The sequence below is a fragment of the Staurois parvus genome, unplaced genomic scaffold (assembly GCF_062004578.1).
Source record: "Staurois parvus isolate SC_StPar_1 unplaced genomic scaffold, SC_StPar_1.0 ptg001150l, whole genome shotgun sequence".
Lineage (NCBI taxonomy): Eukaryota > Metazoa > Chordata > Amphibia > Anura > Ranidae > Staurois > Staurois parvus.
Genome location: NW_028318946.1, coordinates 1,684,688 through 1,707,464, shown reverse-complemented (window position 1 = coordinate 1,707,464; position 22,777 = coordinate 1,684,688). Strand labels below are relative to the sequence as shown.

The 22,777-nt window shown below is 46.8% G+C and overlaps 1 protein-coding gene across 1 annotated transcript in view; it reads left to right on the top strand.

Moving 5' to 3' along the window:
- LOC149439183 (coxsackievirus and adenovirus receptor-like) overlaps positions 1-22,777 on the top strand; it is a 44,426-nt gene that overhangs the window by 4,799 nt on the left and 16,850 nt on the right. Inside the window, exons 2-4 of the mRNA XM_089659376.1 lie at positions 18,994-19,163; positions 21,674-21,878; positions 22,097-22,255. Of these exons, the coding sequence (XP_089515502.1) occupies positions 18,994-19,163; positions 21,674-21,878; positions 22,097-22,255 (534 nt within the window). The remainder of the gene's footprint in view (positions 1-18,993; positions 19,164-21,673; positions 21,879-22,096; positions 22,256-22,777) is intronic.

The following is a 22,777-nucleotide window of genomic DNA, read 5'->3' as shown; positions in this document are numbered from 1 at the left end:
TATTACTGAAAAAAACTTACTAGAGCAACCTTTATCAACCTTTTTACTTCAGAGGAAGCCTTGAAATAATCAGGTCTTCTGGGAACCCTCCTAAAACAAGTTCATTGGTGGCCAGTGGGAAAAATGCTCTTTACATTGGTGGTCAGTGGGAAGAATGTCCCTTACATTGGAGGTCAGTAGAAAGAATGCGTCTTACATTGGTGGTCAGTGGGAAGAATGTTCCTTACATTGGTGGTCAGTGGGAAAAATGCTCCTTACATTGGTGATCAGTGGGAAGAATGTCCCTTACATTGGTGATCAGTGGGAAGAATGTCCCTTACATTGGTGTTCAGTAGTAAGAATGCTCCTTACATTGGTGTTCAGTAGTAAGAATGCTCCTTACATTGGTGTTCAGTAGTAAGAATGCTCCTTACATTGGTGTTCAGTAGTAAGAATGCTCCTTACATTGGTGGTCAGTAGAAAGAATGCTCCTTACATTGGTGGTCAGTGGGAAGAATGTCCCTTACATTGGTGAACAGTAGAAAGAATGCTCCTTACATTGGTGATCAGTGGGAAGAATGTCCCTTACATTGGCGGTCAGTGGGAAGAATGTCCCTTACATTGGTGGTCAGTGGGAAGAATGTCCCTTACATTGGGGGTCAGTGGGAAGAATGCACCTTACATTGGTGGTCAGTGGGAAGAATGTTCCTTATACTGGTGGTCAGTAGGAAGAATGCTCCTTATATTGGTGGTCAGTAGGAAGAATGCTCCTTACATTGGTGGTCAGTGGGAAGAATGCTCCTTATATTGGTGGTCAGTAGGAAGAATGCTCCTTACATTGGTGATCAGTGAGAAGAATGCTCCTTACATTGGTGGTCAGTGGGAAGAATGCACCTTACATTGGTGATCAGTAGAAAGAATGCTCCTTACATTGGTGGCCAGTGGGCAGAATGCTCCTTACATTGGTGGACAGTAGTAAGAATGCTCCTTACATTGGTGATCAGTAGAAAGAATGCTCCTTACATTGGTGGCCAGTGGGAAGATTGTTCTCCTTACAGACAGCTGAAAAGATTATTAGTATCATGTTGCTGGCTCTGCCATGTGGCGTTGGCCCCGAAACTATGTAGGCACCATCAGATGGAAGGTCAATCAGCCACTGCTCAAACAACTGGCAATCTTTTGAGGAACCCTAGAGTTCCAAGGACACCTGGTTGAGAATGGGTGAAGCAATGGTCAAAGACTGTTCTACAGGAATATCTGCAGACTGAAGTCATGTTGTAGAAGGCAGTCAGAGACAAGGACATGTTACACAAGACCACTAGAGATCATTGTTAATAAAGACCTCTTTTACGAATCAATGCTCCCACTACTTACTGCTTGGGTCTGAGGCTGAGGTTGGACACCAGAGCTTTATAAGGTGTCAAGCTATAGTTCTTCTGGGAGTGTTGCTGTTCCTCAACAAATAACCTGATACAGCATTTTTCAAAATAAGTGAAGTCACAGCAAAGCTCAAAGTGCTTTCTTTGAGTATGCAGAAATAGCCAGACCGATCCAGAAACACGAAATATCTGTCTTGTTTAGAACATATGTCAAGATCGGACCTCCTGGCCTTGAGGGCAGGACAGGCATTTTTGAAGGGTTTCTAGAAGTTTCTCTTGATTTGCCGGGTAAATTTCTACATTTTCAACTGTGTCAGTTTCTGTCTGCAGTACAAGTAAATTTCAATGTGACATTTTATTAAAAGTATCTTAATTCAGTTTCGGGCAACACTATCATCGATGCGGATAACTCATTGAGAGTACCAATGGCTAGGACAATACAGAGGACCAGTGGTAGTGACACCATTGGGGAGATCATAGGACCAGTGTCTTGGCGTTTGAGAAAGTTTCTTTCGATTGGGTATATATACTGTATATATGTAATGAACCAAAAGCTGCCTGGATTTTTTAGAGGTCCTCCTAGCCTTTTTACTGGTGATTTGGCTTGTAGCTGCACTCAGACGCTCACCAACCACCAAGGGCAACCCTCCATTAATCTTCTTTTTGCTAATTTATTGGCTCGGTTGTCCAGAAGAGAGTGGGTGCAGGCAGAGGCGTATTTACCACAAGGCAAACAAGGCATTTGCCCAGGGTGGCAATTTTCAGGGGGGGCAGCAGAATTTTTCAGGGGGGCAGTGCTGGCCCCCAAAAGAAGGAATGGAAGAAGAAACACACGCAGCATGGGGACCAAGTGGGATCTGAGAGAGGTTGCGGGCTTCTTGATGGTGTATGCAGAGCCTGACTCTTGTTCCTGGGGATGTCCGGAGCTGTGAAGGTGAGTGTCTATCTCTCGCCAGGGTGGGGTTGCCAGTGTATGGGGGGCGGTAGCAGTGGAAGGCTACTTGGGTGGGGGTGGGGGGAGTCTGGGGTGTTGTTGGTCAATGTCAGGCTCTCTTCAACTTCATGGGGGAGGGGGTGTTGGTTGGTGTCAGGGTCTCTCCATGGTGGTGGGGGTGCCCATTTTTGTGTTGCCTAGGGCAGCACGAAACCTAAATACACCACTGGGTGCAGGGTATCCAAAAACAGTAGCAAAAATGTTCCCTACTCAAAAATAACGTGCATCACCTTTAACCTAGGCCACACGCTAATGGAGATTCAGTAGGCCACTTGCGAACCTTAAACCCAGCCAGGCAATTGACTAAGCAGGACTCTTCTTCCCCATGCAGCGGAGGTGGATGGTGATTGGACAGAGCAAAATACACTTCCGTAATCCAATAATATTGTATCTTCTAAGCCGGGCTCTCCTTCAACTTGACCCTCATTCCACAGGCGGCAGACCAAGGATTCCTCGACTCACGTCCTCTCCAGGTAGCAGACCTGGGAGGCAAGAGTGGATCATTGGTACAAATGCTTGGAGTCAGCAATTATTGGTTTAGTGTCCTTATTACATTCTCACGTTTCTATTGTGTGTCTTTATTATATAGACACCATTGTTCTTTTTTTTTTTTTTAATGTTGTAGCCCTTTTGAAGGAGGAGTGCCGAGGCCTCTAAACGCATTGATTGTTTTATCCTACGCTTATATGAAGTAATTAAAAACCGTTTGGACACTTGGTTTTGTGCTCCTATTACATTCTCCGTGCTTTTATTACTGTCTTTATCATTAAGACACTTTTATCTTTTATTCTTCTCTTTTGGTTATGCAGCCCTGAAGAAAGGTGAGTGCAGGCCCCGAAACACGTCGGATACAAATTAATTTAAAAAAGTTTGGACCCTAAGAATATTTATGTGGAGCTCTTATTACGTTCTCATAGTTTTTATTCCTGGCCCTAATTATATAGATCTTTTTGTTCTTCTCTTTGAGTCTTGTAGTGCTGATAAAAGGAGAGTGCAGACCCCCGAAACTCGTCCTATACAAATTAATTTTAAAAAGTTTAGACCCTAAGAATATTTACGTGGAGCTCTTTTACGTTCTCATAGTTTTTATTGCTGGCCTTAATCATATAGATCATTTTGTTCTTCTCTTTGATCTTGTAGTGCTGATAAAAGGGGAGTGCAGGCCCCCGAAACACGCCGGATACAAATTAATTTTAAAAAGTTTGGACCCTAAGAATATTTACGTGGCGCTCTTATTACCTTCTCATAGTTTTCATTCCTGGCACTAATCATGAAGATCTTTTTGTTCTTCTCTTTGAGTCTTGCAGTGCTGATAAAAGGGGAGTGCAGGCCCCCGAAACGCGCCGGACACAAATTAATTTAAAAAAGCTTGGACTCTATGAATATTTAGGTGGCGATCTTGTTACATTCTCATCGTTTTTATAGCTGGCCCTAATCATATAGACCTTTTTGTTCTTCTTTTTGTGTGTTGTAGTCTTTATAAAGGGGGGAGTGCCAGGACCTCTGAAACGCGTTGATTGTTTTATCCTACTCTAATAGGAATTCATTAAAACCTCTAGGGTGCTTGCTTTAGTGGTCCTACTACATTCCCAATGTTTTTATTGTTGTCTATATCATATGCATCCTTTGTTCTTTTGTTCTTCTCTTTGAGTCTTGTAGTGCTGATGAAAGGGGAGTGAAGGCCCCCGAAACACGTTGGACAAAAAAAGCTTGGACTCAAGGGAAATTTACGTGGCGCTCTTAAAACATTCTCAAAAATTTTATCACTGGCTCTTATCATATAGATCTTTTGCACTTTTGTTTTGTTTTTGTTTGTTCTCCTCTTTGAGTCTTCTAGTGCTGATAAAAGGGGAGTGCAGGCCCCCGAAACACGTCGGACACAAATTAATTAAAAATAGCTTGGACAAATCTTTACGTGGGTATCTTATTACGTTCTAAAGGTTTTTATTGCTGGCCCTAATTACATAGACCTTTTTGTTCTTCTTTTTGTGTGTTGTAGTCTTTATAAAGGGGGGAGTGCCAGGACCTCTGAAATGCGTTGATTGTTTTATCCTACTCTAATTGGAATTCATTAAAACCGCTAGGGTGCTTGGTTTAGTGTTCCTACTACATTTCCAATTTATTTATTGTTGTCTTTATCACATGGACCCTTTGTTCTTCTCTTTGAGTCTTGTAGTGCTGATGAAAGGGGAGTGCAGGCCCCGAAACACGTCAGACACAAATTAATAAAAAAAAAAGCTTGGACTCTAGGAAAATTTGCGTGGTGCTCTTATTACATTCTCAAAAATTTTATTGCTGGCTCTTATCATATAGACCCTTTGCACTTTTGTTTTGTTTTTGTTTGTTCTTATATTTGAGTCTTGTAGTGCTGATGAAAGGGGAGTGCAGGCCCCCGAAACACGTCGGACATAAATTAATTAAAAAAAGCTTTGACCCCAAGAATATTTACGTGGCGCTCTTATTATGTTCTCATAGTTTTTATTGCTGGCTCTTATCATATAGACCCTTTGCACTTTTGTTTTGTTTTTCTTTGTTCTCCTCTTTGAGTCTTGTAGTGCTGATAAAAGGGGAGTGCAGGCCCCTGAAACACGTCAGACACAAATTCATTAAAAAAAGCTTGGACTCTACGCATATTTACATGGCACTCTTATTACGTTCTCATAGTATTTATTGCTGGCCCTAATCATATAGACCTTTTTGTTCTCCTCTTTGTTGTAGTCTTTATAAAGGGGGCAGTGCCAGGACCTCTGAAACACGTTGTGTTTTATCCTACTCTAATATGAATTCATTAAAGCTGCTAGGGTGCTTGGTTTAGTGTTCCTACTACATTCCCAATGTTTTTATTGTTGTCTTTATTATATGCACCCTTTGTTCTTTTGTTCTTCTCTTTGAGTCTTGTAGTGCTGATAAAAGGGGAGTGCAGGCCCCTGAAACACGTCGGACACAGATTAATTAAAAATAGCTTGGATGAATATTTACGTGGGTCTCTTATTACATTCTCATAGTATTTATTGCTGGCCCTAATCATATAGACCTTTTTGTTCTCCTCTTTGTTTATTGTAGTCTTTATAAAGGGGGGAGTGCCAGGACCTCTGAAATGCATTGATTGTTTTATCCTACTCTAAGAGGAATTCATTAAAACCGCTAGGGTGCTTGGTTTAGTGTTCCTACTACATTCCCAATGTTTTTATTGTTGTCTTTATCATATGGACTCTTTGTTCTTTTGTTCTTCTCTTTGAGTCTTGTAGTGCTGATGAAAGGGGAGTACAGGCCCCCGAAACACGTTGGACACAAATTAATAAAAAAAAAGCTTGGACTCAAGGGAAATTTACGTGGCGCTCTTATTACATTCTCAAAAATTTTATCGCTGGCTCTTATCATATAGACCCTTTGCACTTTTTTTTTGTTTTTGTTTATTCTCCTCTTTGAGTCTTGTAGTGCTGATGAAAGGGGAGTGCAGGCCCCCAAAACACGTCGGACACAAATTAATTAAAAATAGCTTGGACGATTATTTACGTGGGTCTCTTATTACGTTCTCATAGTTTTTATTGCTGGCCCTAATTACATAGACCTTTTTGTTCTTCTTTTTGTGTGTTGTAGTCTTTATAAAGGGGGGAGTGCCAGGACCTCTGAAACGCGTTGATTGCTTTATCCTACTCTAATAGGAATTCATTAAAACCGCTAGGGTGCTTGGTTTAGTGTTCCTACTACATTCCCAATGTTTTTATTGTTGTCTTTATCATATGGACCCTTTGTTCTTCTCTTCGAGTCTTGTAGTGCTGATGAAAGAGGAGTGCAGGCCCCGAAACACGTCAGACACAAATTAATTAAAAAAAGCTTTGACCCCAAGAATATTTATGTGGCGCTCTTATTACGTTCTCATAGTTTTTATTGCTGGCTCTTATCATATAGACCCTTTGCACTTTTGTTTTGTTTTTGTTTGTTCTTCTCTTTGAGTCTTGTAGTGCTGATGAAAGGGGAGTGCAGGCCCCCGAAACACGTCGGACATAAATTAATTAAAAAAAGCTTTGACCACAAGAATATTTACGTGGCGCTCTTATTATGTTCTCATAGTTTTTATTGCTGGCTCTTATCATATAGACCCTTTGCACTTTTGTTTTTGTTTGTTCTCCTCTTTGAGTCTTGTAGTGCTGATGAAAGGGGAGTGCAGGCCCCCGAAACACGTCGGACACAAATTAATTAAAAAAAGCTTGGACTCTAAGAATATTTACGTGGCGCTCTTATTACGTTCTCATCATTTTTATGGCTGGCCCTAATCATATAGACCTTTTTGTTCTCCTCTTTGTTTATTGTAGTTTTTATAAAGGGGGGAGTGCCAGGACCTCTGAAACGCATTGATTGTTTTATCCTACTCTAAGGAATTCATTAAAACCGCTAGGGTGCTTGGTTTAGTGTTCCTACTACATTCCCAATGTTTTTATTGTTGTCTTTATCATATACACCCTTTGTTCTTTTGTTCTTCTCTTTGAGTCTTGTAGTGCTGATGAAAGGGGAGTGAAGGCCCCCGAAACACGTTGGACAAAAATTAATCAAAAAAAGCTTGGACTCAAGGGAAATTTACGTGACCCTTTGCACTTTTGTTTTGTTTTTGTTTGTTCTCCTCTTTGAGTCTTCTAGTGCTGATAAAAGGGGAGTGCAGGCCCCCGAAACACGTCGGACACAAGTTAATTAAAAATAGCTTGGATGAATATTTACGTGGGTCTCTTATTACGTTCTCATAGTTTTTATTGCTGGCCCTAATTACGTAGACCTTTTTGTTCTTCTTTTTGTGTGTTGTAGTCTTTATAAAGGGGGGAGTGCCAGGACCTCTGAAACGCGTTGATTGTTTTATCCTACTCTAATAGGAATTCATTAAAAGGTGCTTGGTTTAGGGTTCCTACTACATTCCCAATGTTTTTATTGTTGTCTTTATCATATGGACCCTTTGTTCTTCTCTTCGAGTCTTGTAGTGCTGATGAAAGGGGAGTGCAGGCCCCGAAACACGTCAGACACAAATTAATAAAAAAAAAGCTTGGACTCTAGGAAAATTTGCGTGGTGCTCTTATTACATTCTCAAAAATTTTATCGCTGGCTCTTATCATATGGACCCTTTGTTTTTTTGTTCTTCTCTTTGAGTCTTGTAGTGCTGATGAAAGGGGAATGCAGGCCCCGAAACACGTTGGACACAAATTAATAAAAAAAAAGCTTGGACTCTACGAATATTTACGTGGCGCTCTTATTACATTCTCAAGAATTATACCGCTGACCCTTATCAAATAGACCCTTTACACTTTTGTTTTTTTTTCTGGGATGTAGGCCTGATGAAGGGAAGTGCAGGCCCCTGAAATGCATTGGCTGCAAATTAATTAAAAACCGCCTGGGCACTGAGATGATTGGTTTTGTGCTCTTATTATATTCTCAAGGTTTTTATTACTGTCTTTATCATATGGAAGCTTTGGTCCTTCATTCTTCTCTTTGGGACTTGTAGCCCTGATGGAGGTTAGTGCAGGCTACTGAAACGCGTTGGTAACAAATTAAATTAAAAAATGCTTGGACGCTAAGAATTTTCGCATGGTGCTCTTACGTTACTATCACGTACCTGGTGATGGAGGCCAATGGGGAGAGGGCTTCCCTTGAGGCTAAGTTCCGGACTCCCCTGAGAGTGGAACAGCGGGAGTCAGGCCCAAAGTTGCACAGGTCACCTGTAGGAGTGCTGGTTGGTGGTCCACTCAGAAGCACAGCTGGTGCACGGAGATAGGTCTGCAGACAGGAGGCGCCTGTGCGTGGTATGCAAGCCCTTCCGGGATTTGGATGTTTACTGGGTAGTCGGTTCAAGCCAAGGTCAGGTATCAGATGGGAATCAGAGCAGACGTAGTCAGATGGGATAGCCGAGGTCATACACAGGGGGGCGCGCGAGAGAGAGAGAGTATCCGTAAGCAAGGCCGAGGTCAGATCAGGGGTAAAGCAGAGTAGACAGGTCCAGGAGCAAGCCGAGTCGGTAACAGGAAATCACGGGTCAAAGTCACAGGAAACAGGAACAGGGCACGGGGAACTAGAGATCATCCAGCAACTTGAAGAAGTGATGAGCCTCTTTATAAAGGCTGTCTGGCACTAAACTGAGGCTGATGTGTCCTTCTGCGGCCATGCAGAGTACTGGCAGAAATGCCAGATCTTCCAGAACTTCTACCGTGGACAGGACCCTGACAGTCGTATTAGATTCCCAAGCCTTTTTTTTTTATTGCTGGCCCTTATGGGCCCTTTATTCGTTTCTTTGTGTGTTGTAGCCCTGATGAAGGGGAGTGCCGGCCCCTGAAACTCGTCCAAATTAATTTAAAAAATGCTTGGATTCTAAGAATATTCATGTTGAGCTCTTATTCCATTCTCAGGCTTTTTGTTGCCATCTTTGTCCCCACTAGGGAGATCAATGCGTAGCCGCCGCACACATGAGTTAATGGCGGCCGCAGGTCATAAAGTCAAGAGCCAATGGAAAGGGCTCCTGATCATGTGACCGCTGTGAAAGACAGTTACAGCAGTCATGTGATCAGGAAGCCACATGCCTCCCTGCATTAAAGCACACTTAAAGGGACGCCAGGAGGTGGCATGAAGGGGCTCACAGAACAGGATCAGGGGTGGACTAACAACTCATGGGGCCCCCGGGCAACAGGAAATCATGGGGCCCCTGTGTCCTCACCCACACTCAAACCACACCCAAAAAAAGCTTATGAAAGCTACCAGGGGCACCTCATGGGGCCCCCTACTGACCCTGGGCCCTTGGGCAGTGCCCGAGTGCCTAAATGGTCAGTCCTGAACAGGATGACCCAGGGTGGCCAAGGCTTGTTGCTATAATGGAGGCCGGTGCTACATAGTAACCATTGTCTATAGACAACCTGCACCTGTTTCCAGAAGCAATTTTCGCTGGAGCACCCATGCCTCGAGGTGATGCAGCCCTTACCAAACCCATGAGAGGAAATGTCGGGGGAAGACGGGACAGATTGCTACCGAGATTCTTCAAATAACTCCCAGGTCGCTCAACCAGTTTGCAGTTTCTGTTGATCCTCCTGTAAATGTGGGTGAAAGTGCCTCGTGCCTCCTCCTTATCGGCAGGCAAATATTTACTGAGATTGTGGTAGTGACAGGTCTCGCCGATGATCCGTGAACGCGCCACATAGGACACCATTGTCCTCGAAGAGTAACTCCGTTCACAGAAATGTTCGCTTCAGATCCTCAAAGGATCCTGGGGAAGAAGCATTTTTCTCCATGCTCAACTGACTTCCTATCCATCCTTGAGCTCCACTCGGTGCCTATGCCTAAGCTGAGATGTCATCAGTCTGCTGCAGGCACGAAGAAGCATTTCCTCAGTCCCCCCCCCCCATGATCACTCAGACTGTACATTGTAACTTTGTAGTAAGGTGAGAGGCTACAGGGGCTAATTTGTGTAGATCAGATGTTTGTTCCTCAAAACACACCCTGTTTGTGCAATACTGTCAGATGGCCTCTGGGGAGGAGGCCGAACTATGGCCCACACCTGCCCTGAAATCGTAGTTTCTGTTAGGCGGGGACACGGGTTCCAGGCCACGTTCTGACAAAAGAATGTGCGGGTGACACTGCAGGAACATCGCACCCAATGGGGACCTGTCAGTAACTTCACAAGCCTGTATAAACACGTTGCTGATGTCACATTGTACAGCAACTGTATCATTTAAAAAGATAGTCAGTGACTTAGCCTAGGCTGAGATGATGTCATCAGTCTGCTGCAGGCAGGAAGAACCGGGATCTGTTAGTCACAGTGTGCCTGCAGGCAGCCAGGCAGGAGCACAATGACTTGCAGCTTCTACAGAAGACCCAGCTACAGGCCCAATTGTTACCAGAATACTGGGGTCCATGTGGGGTGGCCTTGCATCTCCAGCCAGCCACCTGTAGTGATAGCAGCCCTGGGACTATTCCAGGCACTCTCCTGTGGTACCAGCCATGGAACTTCTCTGGCTGCTCACCTGTGGTACCAGCCAGGGGACTTCTCCGGCTGCTCTCCTGTGGTACCAGCCATGGGCCTTCTCCGGCTGCTCACCTGTGGTACCAGCCATGGGACTTCTCCAGTTGCTCACCTGTGGTACCAGCCATGGGCCTTCTCTGGCTGCTCACCTGTGGTACCAACCATGGGCCTTCTCTGGCTGCTCACCTGTGGTACCAGCCATGGGCCTTCTCCGGCTGCTCACCTGTGGTACCAGCCATGGGCCTTCTCCGGCTGCTCACCTGTGGTACCAGCCATGGGACTTCTCCGGCTGCTCACCTGTGGTACCAGCCATGGGACTTCTCCGGCTGCTCACCTGTGGTACCAGCCATGGGACTTCTCCGGCTGCTCAACTGTGGTACCAGCCATGGGACTTCTCCAGCAACTCACTTGTGGTATCAGCAATGGGACTCTTTTAGCCACTCGCCTGCGGTAGCAAACCTAGAGTTCTCCAGCTACCTACCAGTGGTACCAGCCCCGAGACCTCTCCAGCCGCTCCTTTTTGGTGTAAGCAGCCCTGAAACTACTTGAGCTGTTCACTTTTGGTATCAGCTCAGGCATCCCTCCAGTCATCAGTCTGTGGTACCAGCCCTTTGACTTCTTCAGTCCCTTGTATGCGGTATAAACCCTGGTATTCCTTCATCTGCCCACCTGTGGCACCACTTCAGAGGTCCCTTCCAACTGCTCACCTGTGGTACCAGCCCTGGGACTGCTCCAGCTGCCCACCTTTGGTACCACTCCAGAGGTCCCTTCCAACTGCTCACCTGTGGTACCAGCCCTGGGACTTCTCCAGCTGCCCACCTGTGGTACCACTCCAGAGATCCTTCTTGCAACTCGCCTGTGGCACAAACCCTAAGACTTCTCCAACCACTGACCTGTGGTACCAGCAGCCCTGGAACTACTCCAGCCACCCACTTTTGGTACCAGCTCTGGCATCCCTCCAGCCGCCTGCCTGTGGTACCAGCCCTTGGACTTCTTCAGTTCCTTGCATATGGTATCAGCCTTTGTATCCCTTCAGCTACCTACCTGTGGTACCACTCCAGAGATCTTTCTGGTCGCTGGCCTGTGGTACCAGTCTTGGGACTCCTCCAGCTGCCTGCCTGTGGTACCACTCCAGAGATCCCTCCAACTAATCCCCTGTAGTACCAGCCCTGGGATTGCTCCTGCTGTCTGCCTGTGGTAATACCCTAGAGATCACATCCAGCAACTTGCCTGTGGTACCAGCCCTGGGACTCTTTCAGCCATTTGCCTGTGGTACCACATTATGGCCACTAGATAGAGATGATGATCATAGTAAATATTTATTTCCTGTGATCATCAGCTCCATCTAGTGGCTATTATGCGGTCTTTTCCTTATTCAGTTTATTCTCACAAATAAATAACATTCGACCTGGATAGAAAAAAGCCTAATAACATTCGATTTTGCCCCTTTTTGCATTATGGCCACTAGATGGAGCTGATGATCATATTAAATAGTTATTTCCTAAGATCATCAGCACCATGTAGTGGCAGTAATGCAATATTTTTCCTGATTCAGTTTATTCTCACGAATGAATAACATTCGACCTGGAGATAAAATAGCCTAATAACATTTGAATTAGTCTTTTTTGCATTATGCCCACTAGATATATTAGATGATCATAATAGTTATTTCCTAAGATCATTAGCGCCATGTAGTGGCCGTAATGCAGTATTTTCCTGATTCAGTTTGTTCTTATGCATGAATAAAATTCAACCTGGACAGAAAATAGCCTAATAACATTCGATTTTGCCCTTTTTTGCATTATGCCCACTAGATATAGCAGATGATCATAGTGAATAGTTATTTCCTAAGATTATCAGTGCCATGTAGTGGCCATAATGCAATATTTTTCCAGATTCAGTTCATTCTTACGAATGAATAACATTTGACCTGGACAGAAAATAGCCTAATAACATTCCCCTTTTTTGCATTACGCCCACTAGCTATAGCAGATGATCATATTAAATAGTTATTTCCTAAGATCATTAGCGCCATGTAGTGGCTACAATTAAATATTTTTCTTGATTCAGTTTATTAACATTCGACCCAGAGAGAATATAGCCTAAGCTCTCACCTCAACGACAACAACCTCCTCGATCCCCTCCAGTCCGGCTTCCGTCCCCTACACTCCACCGAAACTGCCTTACTCAAACTCTCCAACGTCCTGCTAACCGCCAAAGCTAATGGCCACTATTCAGTGCTCCTACTCCTCGACCTCTCTGCGGCCTTCGACACAGTTGACCACCCCCTCCTCCTCAAAAAACTCCACTCCTTCGGCCTCAGAGATTCCGCTCTCTCCTGGCTTTCATCCTACCTATCACAACGCTCTTTCAGCGTTACCTATAACACCACCACCTCCCCCTCTCTGTTGGGGTCCCTCAAGGCTCTGTCCTCGGGCCCCTTCTCTTCTCCATCTACACCTCCTCCCTTGGCCAACTCATACACTCTCACGGCTTCAACTACCACCTCTATGCCGACGACACACAAATCTATCTCTCAACCCCCCACCTCACCCCCTCGGTCTCCTCGCGAATCACACACCTACTGAGCGACATATCAGACTGGATGTCGCTCCACTTCCTTAAACCGAACATCTCCAAAACCGAGTTTCTTGTCTTCCCCCCCCCCAGCCCAGGCCCCACCCCTCATTGACTTCTCCATCACATCCAACAACGCCACCATCAAACCCGCCCCGCAGGTCAGAGTACTTGGTGTCATTCTGGACTCCAACCTATCCTTCCAGCCCCAGGTCCAATCACTAACTAACTCGTGCAGACTCCACCTCCGCAACATCGCCAAAATCCGCACGTTCCTAACCCCAGAAACCACTAAACAGCTCATCCACTCCCTCATCATATCACGACTCGACTACTGCAACTCCCCCCTCACTGGCCTGCCTCGCCGCTGGCTATCCCCGCTTCAGACTATCCTGAATACGGCTGCCAGACTCATTCACTCGGGGTCCTTGGGCCTCTGCATTCTTCCTCCATACTCGGGGTCCTTGGGCCTCTCCATTCTTCCTCCATACTCTGGGTCCTTGTGCCTCTCCATTCTTCCTCCATACTCGGGGTCCTTGGGCCTCTCCTTTCTTCCTCCATACTCGGGGTCCTTGGGCCTCTCCATTCTTCCTCCATACTCGGGGTCCTTGGGCCTCTCCATTCTTCCTCCATACTCTGGGTCCTTGGGCCTCTCCATTCTTCCTCCATACTCGGGGTCCTTGGGGCTCTCCATTCTTCCTCCATACTAGGGGTCCTTGGGCCCTCCATTCTTCCTCCATACTCGGGGTCCTTAGGCCTCTCCATTCTTCCTCCATACTCGGGGTCCTTGTGCCTCTCCTTTCTTCCTCCATACTCGGGGTCCTTGGGCCTCTCCATTCTTCCTCCATACTCGGGGTCCTTGGGCCTCTCCATTCTTCCTCCATACTCGGGGTCCTTGGGCCCTCCATTCTTCCTCCATACTCGGGGTCCTTAGGCCTCTCCATTCTTCCTCCATACTCGGGGTCCTTGGGCCCTCCATTCTTCCTCCATACTCGGGGTCCTTGGGCTTCTCCATTCTTCCTCCATACTCGGGGTCCTTGTGCCTCTCCATTCTTCCTCCATACTCGGGGTCCTTGGGCCTCTTCATTCTTCCTCCATACTCGGGGTCCTTAGGCCTCTCCATTCTTCCTCCATGCTCGGGGTCCTTGGGCCCTCCATTCTTCCTCCATACTCGGGGTCCTTGGGCCTCTTCATTCTTCCTCCTTACTCGGGGTCCTTAGTTTCCAAATGAGATGCAAAAGTTGCTCTCATCAGAAAAGAGGACTTTGGACCACTGAGCAGCAGACCAGGTCTGTTTTTCTTTAGCCCAGGTAAGACGATTCTGATGTTGTTTGTTGTTCAGGAGGGGCTTGACAAGAGGAATACGACATTTGAAGCCCATGTCCAGGATCCGTCTGTGTGTGGTGGCTCTTGATGCACTGACTCCAGCCTCAGTCCACTCCTTGTGAAAGTCCCCAACACTTTTGAATGGCCTTTTCCTGACAGTCCTCTCAAGGCTGTGGTCATCCCTGCTGCTTGTGCACCTTTTTCTTCCACACTTTTCCCTTCCACATAACTTTCTATTAATGTGCTTTGATACAGCACTTTGGGAACATCCAACTTCTTTTGTAATTACCTTTTGAGGCTTTCCCTCCTTATGGAGGGTGTCAGCGATGGTGTCAGGTCAGCAGTCTTTCCCATGATTGTGATTCCTACTGAACCAGACTGAGAGACCATTTAAAGGCTCAGGAACCCTTTGCAGGTGTTATGGCTTCATTAGCTGATTAGAGTGGGACACTTTGAGCCGAGATTATTCCACCTTTTCACAATATTCTCATTTTCTGAGATTGTGGATTTGGGGTTTTCATGAGCTGGAAGCCATAATCATCACAATGATGACAAATCACGGCTTGAACTATCTTGCTTTGCATGTAATGAGTCTCATATATTAGTTTCACCTTTTAAGTTGCTGCACTGAAATAAATGAACTTTTGCACCAGATTCTCATTTTTCCAGTTTCACCTGTAGTTACCGCCCTTCCTTCTTTATTGCCAGCATTACTGATCCTTTTTAAAAGTCACGAGAGGAAGACATTCTTCCATTGTTTGGAATTCCAGAGATTGCCTTAAGGAAGGAGCGGATCAGCCGTGTTGACACACCGGTCACGCTCTGCGGTCCGTGTTTTATCGAGCTGTTTAATCGCCCGACACACGTGTACATATGTAATAATTAATTCTGCATTGTGGATACGGAAGTCCCTCCTGCAGTCCTGTGCACATGCAATGCGGCCAATTAGAGGCCGAAGGTAATGAAGTCGTGTGTTGGTGTTGGCGGAGACACCTGGAGGAATCCCACACAAACACAAGGAGCTCGTGCAAACTCTATGCAGACGGCGCCCCTAGTGGCAGCTGTAGACCTAGCACCACATATTATATTAAATGCAGGGAACTAAGCAGGGGCGGACTGACAACTCATGGGGCCCCCGGGCAATAGGGGATCATAGGGCCCCTGTGTTCTTGCCCACACTCAAAAAAACCTATAGAAAGGTACCAGGGGCATCTCATGGGGCCCCCTACTGACCCCGGGCCCTCGGGCAGTGCCCGAGTGCTCGAATGGTCAGTCTGCCCCTGGAGCTAAGTAATGTGCAGGGGCGGACTGACCATTTGGAAACTCGGGCACTGCCCGAGGGCCCGGGGTCAGTAGGGGGCCCCATGAGATGCCCCTGGTACCTTTTTCATAGGCTTTTTTGAGTTTGGGCAAGGACACAGGGGCCCCATGATCCCCTATTGCCCGGGGGGCCCCATGAGTTGTAGGTCCGCCCCTGGTAATGTGTAACACATACAGGTATTTATTAACTCCTACAGCGATAACAATACTCCTGACAATTATTTTCAATGTTTCTTTCTCATATAGGGCGGCGCCATCTTTGTTCAGGCATCAGCCAGGGTCACCATCTACTTCCTGGACTGATATCCTGGCCCAGCCATGATGCAATCATGTAAATCCTGGTGCCCGTTTAGCGTGAGCAAATGCTTGACACAGATCAGCCTCCTGCTGTTGCCTGCTACAAATTACAATGTCCAATTTGAGCGATGAAGGGAGGGGAGGAGACTGAGGAAATGCTTTCTGTTTTCTGCAGCAGACTCATCTCAGCCTAGATGGCGAACTGAAGTCCCGCACCTAACAGAAACTGCTGTTTTGAGAAGGCGTAGGTCATATTTTGGGTCCTTCCCTGAAGGTGACCTGAGTGTGGCGGTGAGAGTACAGGGTGTGAGTTTTGTGGGAAGGAACATCTGAGCTACTGGGTTGGTCAGACCGAAACGTGAGCAGATTGTGCGTCTGTGATGACATTCCAACGCCGCCACTCATCCTACAAGACACTGAAATACCGAAGACAAAGGATCTGTGATGACCTCATCAACGTGGCTTAGAAGAACTCTAGACAAAACCTTTCTATGGAGAGTCCTCCAGCAGTGCAGAGTATTACAGGAGAGGAGTTATAGAGGAAGGAGCGGAGTCCTCCAGCAGAGCAGAGTATTTCAGGAGAGGAGAGTTATAGAGGAAGGAGCGGAGTCCTCCAGCAGCGCAGAGTATTTCAGGAGAGGAGAGTTATAGAGGAAGGAGAGGAGTCCTCCAGCAGAGCAGAGTATTTCAGGAGAGGAGTTATAGAGGAAGGAGCGGAGTCCTCCAGCAGTGCAGAGTATTTCAGGAGAGGAGTTATAGAGGAAGGAGCAGAGTCCTCCAGCAGAGCAGAGTATTTCAGGAGAGGAGAGTTATAGAGGAAGGAGCGGAGTCCTCCAGCAGTGCAGAGTATTACAGGAGAGGAGAGTTATAGAGGAAGGAGCGGAGTCCTCCAGCAGAGCAGAGTATTACAGGAGAGGAGAGTTATAGAGGAAGGAGCGGAGTCCTCCAGCAGTGCAGAGTATTACAGGAGAGGAGTTATAGAGGAAGGAGCGGAGTCCTCCAGCAGCGCAGAGTATTTCAGGAGAGGAGTTATAGAGGAAGGAGCGGAGTCCTCCAGCAGCGCAGAGTATTTCAGGAGAGGAGTTATAGAGGAAGGAGCGGAGTCCTCCAGCAGCGCAGAGTATTTCAGGAGAGGAGAGTTATAGAGGAAGGAGAGGAGTCCTCCAGCAGCGCAGAGTATTTCAGGAGAGGAGAGTTATAGAGGAAGGAGCGGAGTCCTCCAGCAGCGCAGAGTATTTCAGGAGAGGAGAGTTATAGAGGAAGGAGCGGAGTCCTCCAGCAGCGCAGAGTATTTCAGGAGAGGAGTTATAGAGGAAGGAGAGGAGTCCTCCAGCAGCGCAGAGTATTTCAGGAGAGGAGAGTTACAGAGGAAGGAGAGGAGTCCTCCAGCAGAGCAGAGTATTTCAGGAGAGGAGTTATAGAGGAAGGAGCGGAGTCCTCCAGCAGAGCAGAGCAGAGTATTTCAGGAGAGGAGTTATAGAGGAAGGAGCGGAGTCCTCCAGCAGTGCAGAGTATTTCAGGAGAGGAGAGTTATAGAGGAAGGAGCGGAGTCCTCCAGCAGAGCAGAGTATTTCAGGAGAGGAGTTATAGAGGAAGGAGCGGAGTCCTCCAGCAGCGCAGAGTATTTCAGGAGAGGAGAGTTATAGAGGAAGGAGCGGAGTCCTCCAGCAGAGCAGAGTATTTCAGGAGAGGAGAGTTATGGGGGAAGGGCCTCTAGAAGATGTTGGCAATTTGCAGTTCTGGTAATAGGTTGGCTGTATGGTGATTGTTGTGTCTCTAGGCGGTTGGGCAGCCTGGAGATGTGAAGGACAGTTGTTGATATTTAAAAAACTTCCTTGCAACCTTTTGCTTCAAGGACCCCGTCCAGCCTGGGGCAATGGATCTGGTTGAGTCCGGTATTTAACTCTGCAAACTCAACAATGCAGCGGGTTTTGTAGCCGTACAAGAAGCCTTTATGTATCTGTTCAGATCGCTGGGACCATTTTTCTAGAATGGTGGAACCATCTGGCAGCCAATCGTTAGGCAAAATATAATTTATAATTTATTATCAGCACCATCTCTGTGCTGAGTTCTCAGGTCTGTACACCCGCTGTGCCCATTATGAGGGGTTTCCACCATACCTGTGCTGAGTTCCCGGGTCTGTACACCCACTGTGCCCATTATGAGGGGTTCCCACCATCCCTCTGCTGAGTTCCCAGGTCTGTACACCCGCTGTGCCCATTATGAGGGGTTCCCACCATACCTGTGCTGAGTTCTCAGGTCTGTACACCCGCTGTGCCCATTATGAGGGGTTCCCACCATCCCTGTGCTGAGTTCCCGGGTCTGTACACCCGCTGTGCCCATTATGAGGGGTTCCCACCATCCCTGTGCTGAGTTCCCGGGTCTGTACACCCACTGTGCCCATTATGAGGGGTTCCCACCATCCCTCTGCTGAGTTCCCGGGTCTGTACACCCGCTGTGCCCATTATGAGGGGTTCCCACCATCCCTCTGCTGAGTTCCTGGGTCTGTACACCCGCTGTGCCCATTATGAGGGGTTCCCACCATCCCTGTGCTGAGTTCCCAGGTCTGTACACCCGCTGTGCCCATTATGAGGGGTTCCCACCATCCCTGTGCTGAGTTCCCGGGTCTGTACACCTGCTGTGCCCATTATGAGGGGTTCCCACCATCCCTGTGCTGAGTTCCCGGGTCTTTACATGCACTGTGCCCATTATGAGGGGTTCCCACCATCCCTGTACTGATTTCCCGGGTCTGTACACCCGCTGTGCCCATTATGAGGGGTTCCCACCATCCCTGTGCTCAGTTCCCGGGTCTGTACACCCACTGAGCCCATTATGAGTGGTTCCCACCATCTCTTTGCTGCGTTCCCGGTTCTGTACACCCGCTGTGCCCATTATGAGGGGTTCCCACCATCCCTGTGCTGAGTTCCTGGGTCTGTACACCTGCTGTGCCCATTATGAAGGGTTCCCACCATCCCTGTGCAGAGTTCCCGGGTCTGTACACCTGTTGTGCCCATTATGAAGGGTTTCCACCATCCCTGTGCTGAGTTCCCAGGTCTGTACACCTGCTGTGTCTATAATGAGGGGTTCCCACCATCCCTGTGCTGATCATTTTTGCTCATTCCTCTTTGCAGCATGGCTGAGCGCTATTACCATCCAGGAGACAAGCACCGAGACCATCAATAAGGCAAAAGGGGGTTCTGTAACGCTTGGCTGCACCTACGTTGTGAGTCCCTCCGAGTCAGGGAATCTAGACATCGAGTGGTCAAAAATGAACCCGGACAGCACCGGCCTGGACACCGTGGTGGGTAGCAAAAATGTCTATTTTATAGGAAAATTAGAAGACTGCCAACTCTACCTCCACCAAATCATTATCCAGAAACTGAGGGCAAGAAACCTACCAACTGTTATAAAGGGAATTACCAATATTGGGTGGAACTGGATTGTGTGAAATGGCTAACTGGTGTGCAGTCAAGATTGAGCCCCACCCCCTCATCATGCTAAGACCAGTTCAGTTAACTTCTAACCCCCGATGAAGGAGACTCCCTAAGCCTGCTGGCTACTCTTTCAGTTGTCTCCCTGACCCTTACTGGAATTAAGTCATATCTGGTTCCTGGGCAGGTGGCTTCTACACCTCCAAAGAACCAGCTTCTACACCTCCAAGGAACACCACAGTCTCCTTAACTTGTAGTGTAATGTACCAAAAATGGGAATTGAATTGCCACACCACTGCTGGAAGGTCCAGATAAGACGTTATTCCAGTATGGGTTAGGAGGAAAATCAAAAGAGTATCTGACACGTTTCGGAGGTCCAAAAATGCCTCTTTTCTAAGGGCTTGAGATAGAACCAAACCAGTTTTTTTATCCCAAGTCCCTGATGAAGGAAGTGTTTTTGGACTCTTGAAATGCATTGAGTACTTTTTCGATTGTCCACCTGACCCTTACAGGAACAGTCAAATCTAGACTTCAGCCAGGTCAAGAGTACTTTAAACCACGGTCATCTGTAGGCATTAGGGTAACGTCTAACAATCACCACCCCCTTAAGCAACTGTGGAGTTTAAGACCTCTCAAGTTCTCCTTTATCTTCTTCATTAGGTCCTCACCTACATGGGCAACCAGGTCATCGCCAAAGGAACTTCAGGTCTCATGAGCCGCCTTACATTTGTCCAAGCAGATCTCAGCAAGGGTCTCACCTCAATCCAGTTAACTTCTAACCCCCGATGAAGGAGACTCCCTAAGCCTGCTGGCTATTCTTTCAGTTGTCTCCCTGACCATTACTGGAATTAAGTCATATCTGGTTCTTTGGCAGGCGGCTTCTACACCTCCATGGAACACCAAAGTCTCCTTACATTTGTTCAAGCAGATCCCAGCAAGGGTGATTCCTCAATCCAGTTAACTTCTAACCCCCGATGAAGGAGAATCCCTAAGCCTGCTGGCTACTCTTTCAATTGTCTCCCTGACCCTTACTGGAATTAAGTCCTATCTGGTTCTTTGTCAGGCGGCTTCTACACCTCCAGGGAACACCACAGTCTCCTTAACTTGTAGTGTAATGCACCAAAAATGTGAATTGAATTGCCACACCACTGCTGAAAGGTCCAGATAAGACTTTATTCCAGTATGGGTCAGGAGGACAATCAAAAGAGTATCTGACACGTTTCGGAGGTCTAAAAATGCCTCTTGTCTCAGGGCTTGAGATAGAACCAAACCAGTTTTTTTTATCCCAAGTCCCTGATAAAGGAGGTGTTTTTGGACTCTTGAAATGCATTGAGTACTTTTTCGATTGTCCACCTGATCCTTACAGGAACAGTCAAATCCAGACTTCAGCCAGGTCAAGAGTACTTTAAACCACGGTCATCTATAGGCATTAGGGTAACGTCCAACAATCACCACCCCCTTAAACAACTGTGGAGTTTAAGACCTCCCAAGTTCTCCTTTGTCTTCTTCATTAGATCCTCACCTACATGGGCAACCAGGTCATCGCCAAAGGAACTTCAGGTCTCATGAGCTCCCTTACATTTGTCCAAGCAGATCCCAGCAAGGGTGATTCCTCAATCCTGTTAACTTCTAACCCCCGATGAAGGAGAATCCCTAAGCCTGCTGGCTACTCTTTCAATTGTCTCCCTGACCATTACTGGAATTAAGTCATATCTGGTTCTTTGGCAGGCGGCTTCTACACCTCCAAGGAACACCACAGTCTCCTTAAATTTGTCCAAGCAGATCCCAGCAACGGTGACTCCTCAATCCAGTTAACTTCTAACCCCCTGATGAAGGAGACTCCCTAAGCCTGCTGGCTACTCTTTCAATTGTCTCCCTGACCCTTACTGGAATTAAGTCCTATCTAGTTCCTGGGCAGGCGGCATCTGGTTCCTGGGCAGGCGGCTTCTACACCTCCAAGGAACACCACAGTCTCCTTAACTTGTAGTGTAACCTACCAAAAATGTGAATTGAATTGCCACACCACTGCTGAAAGGTCCAGATAAGACTTTATTCCAGTGTGGGTCAGGAGGACAATCAAAAGAGTAGTTGACACGTTTCGGAGGTCCAAAAATGCCCCTTGTATCAGGGCTTGAGATAGAACCAAACCAGTTTTCTATCCCAAGTCCCTGATGAAGGAGGTGTTTTTGGACCCTTGAAATGCATTGAGTACTTTCTGGATTGTCCACCTGACCCTTACAGGAACAGTCATATCCAGACTTCAGCCAGGTCAAGTTTACTTTAAACCATGGTCATCTGTAGGCATTAGGGTACCGTCCAACAATCACCACCCCCTGTGGAGTTTAAGACCTCTCAAGTTCTCCTTTATCTTCTTCCTTAGATCCTCACCTACATGGACAACCAGGTCATCGCCAAAGGCCCATCAGGTCTCATGAGCCGCCTTACATTTGTCCAAGCAGATCCCAGCAAGGGTGACGCCTCAATCCACATCACTTACCTCGAGATTGGAGATTCGGCAACTTACCAGTGCAAAGTCAAGAAGAACCCTGGAGTGGCTTCTAGAAAAGTCACTTTAAATGTTCAAGGTACGTAATAGTGTTCCTGAATGTGATTCTAGGCGTTACTTGTGTGTGAGCATGTGCAGAGGGGCTTGGCTCTCAAGCTCCACCCCAGAGGATCCCATGGATGGTCTTCCTCCAAACAGCCCATGACAATACTCTGCAATATTGAATGAGCGGTCAGCGGTGGCCAGTATGTTATTATTGTAGATCGAATAATAGAGCCTTTATTTCTCTAATTTTAGCGGCACCGAATAATCCCCGATGCTGGATTGATGGAGACCAGAGCTACGGAAAAGACGTCACCCTGAAATGTGCATCTCAGGAGGGAAGCCCACCGCTGACCTATACATGGACAAAGATAGCTGGACCCTCAAATCCTGCAACGCCGGTTCTCAACCTGAGTAAGTGTGGTGATGTCACTCCTGTATAATATATCTTATATCTGGAGAGCGGTGATGTCACTCTGTATAATATATCTTATATCTGGAGAGCGGTGATGTCACTCTGTATAATATATCTTATATCTGGAGGGCGATGATGTCACTCTGTATAATATATCTTATATCTGGAGAGCGGTGATGTCACTCTGTATAATATATCTTATATCTGGAGGGCGGTGATGTCACTTCTGTATAATATATCTTATATCTGGAGGGCGGTGATGTCACTCCTGTATAATATATCTTATATCTGGAGATTGGTGATGTCACTCTGTATAATATATCTTATATCTGGAGAGCGGTGATGTCACTCTGTATAATATATCTTATATCTGGAGGGCGGTGATGTCACTCTGTATAATATATCTTATATCTGGAGGGCGGTGATGTCACTCTGTATAATATATCTTATATCTGGAGGGCGGTGATGTCACTTTGTATATTATATCTTATATCTGGAGGGCGGTGATGTCACTCCTGTAT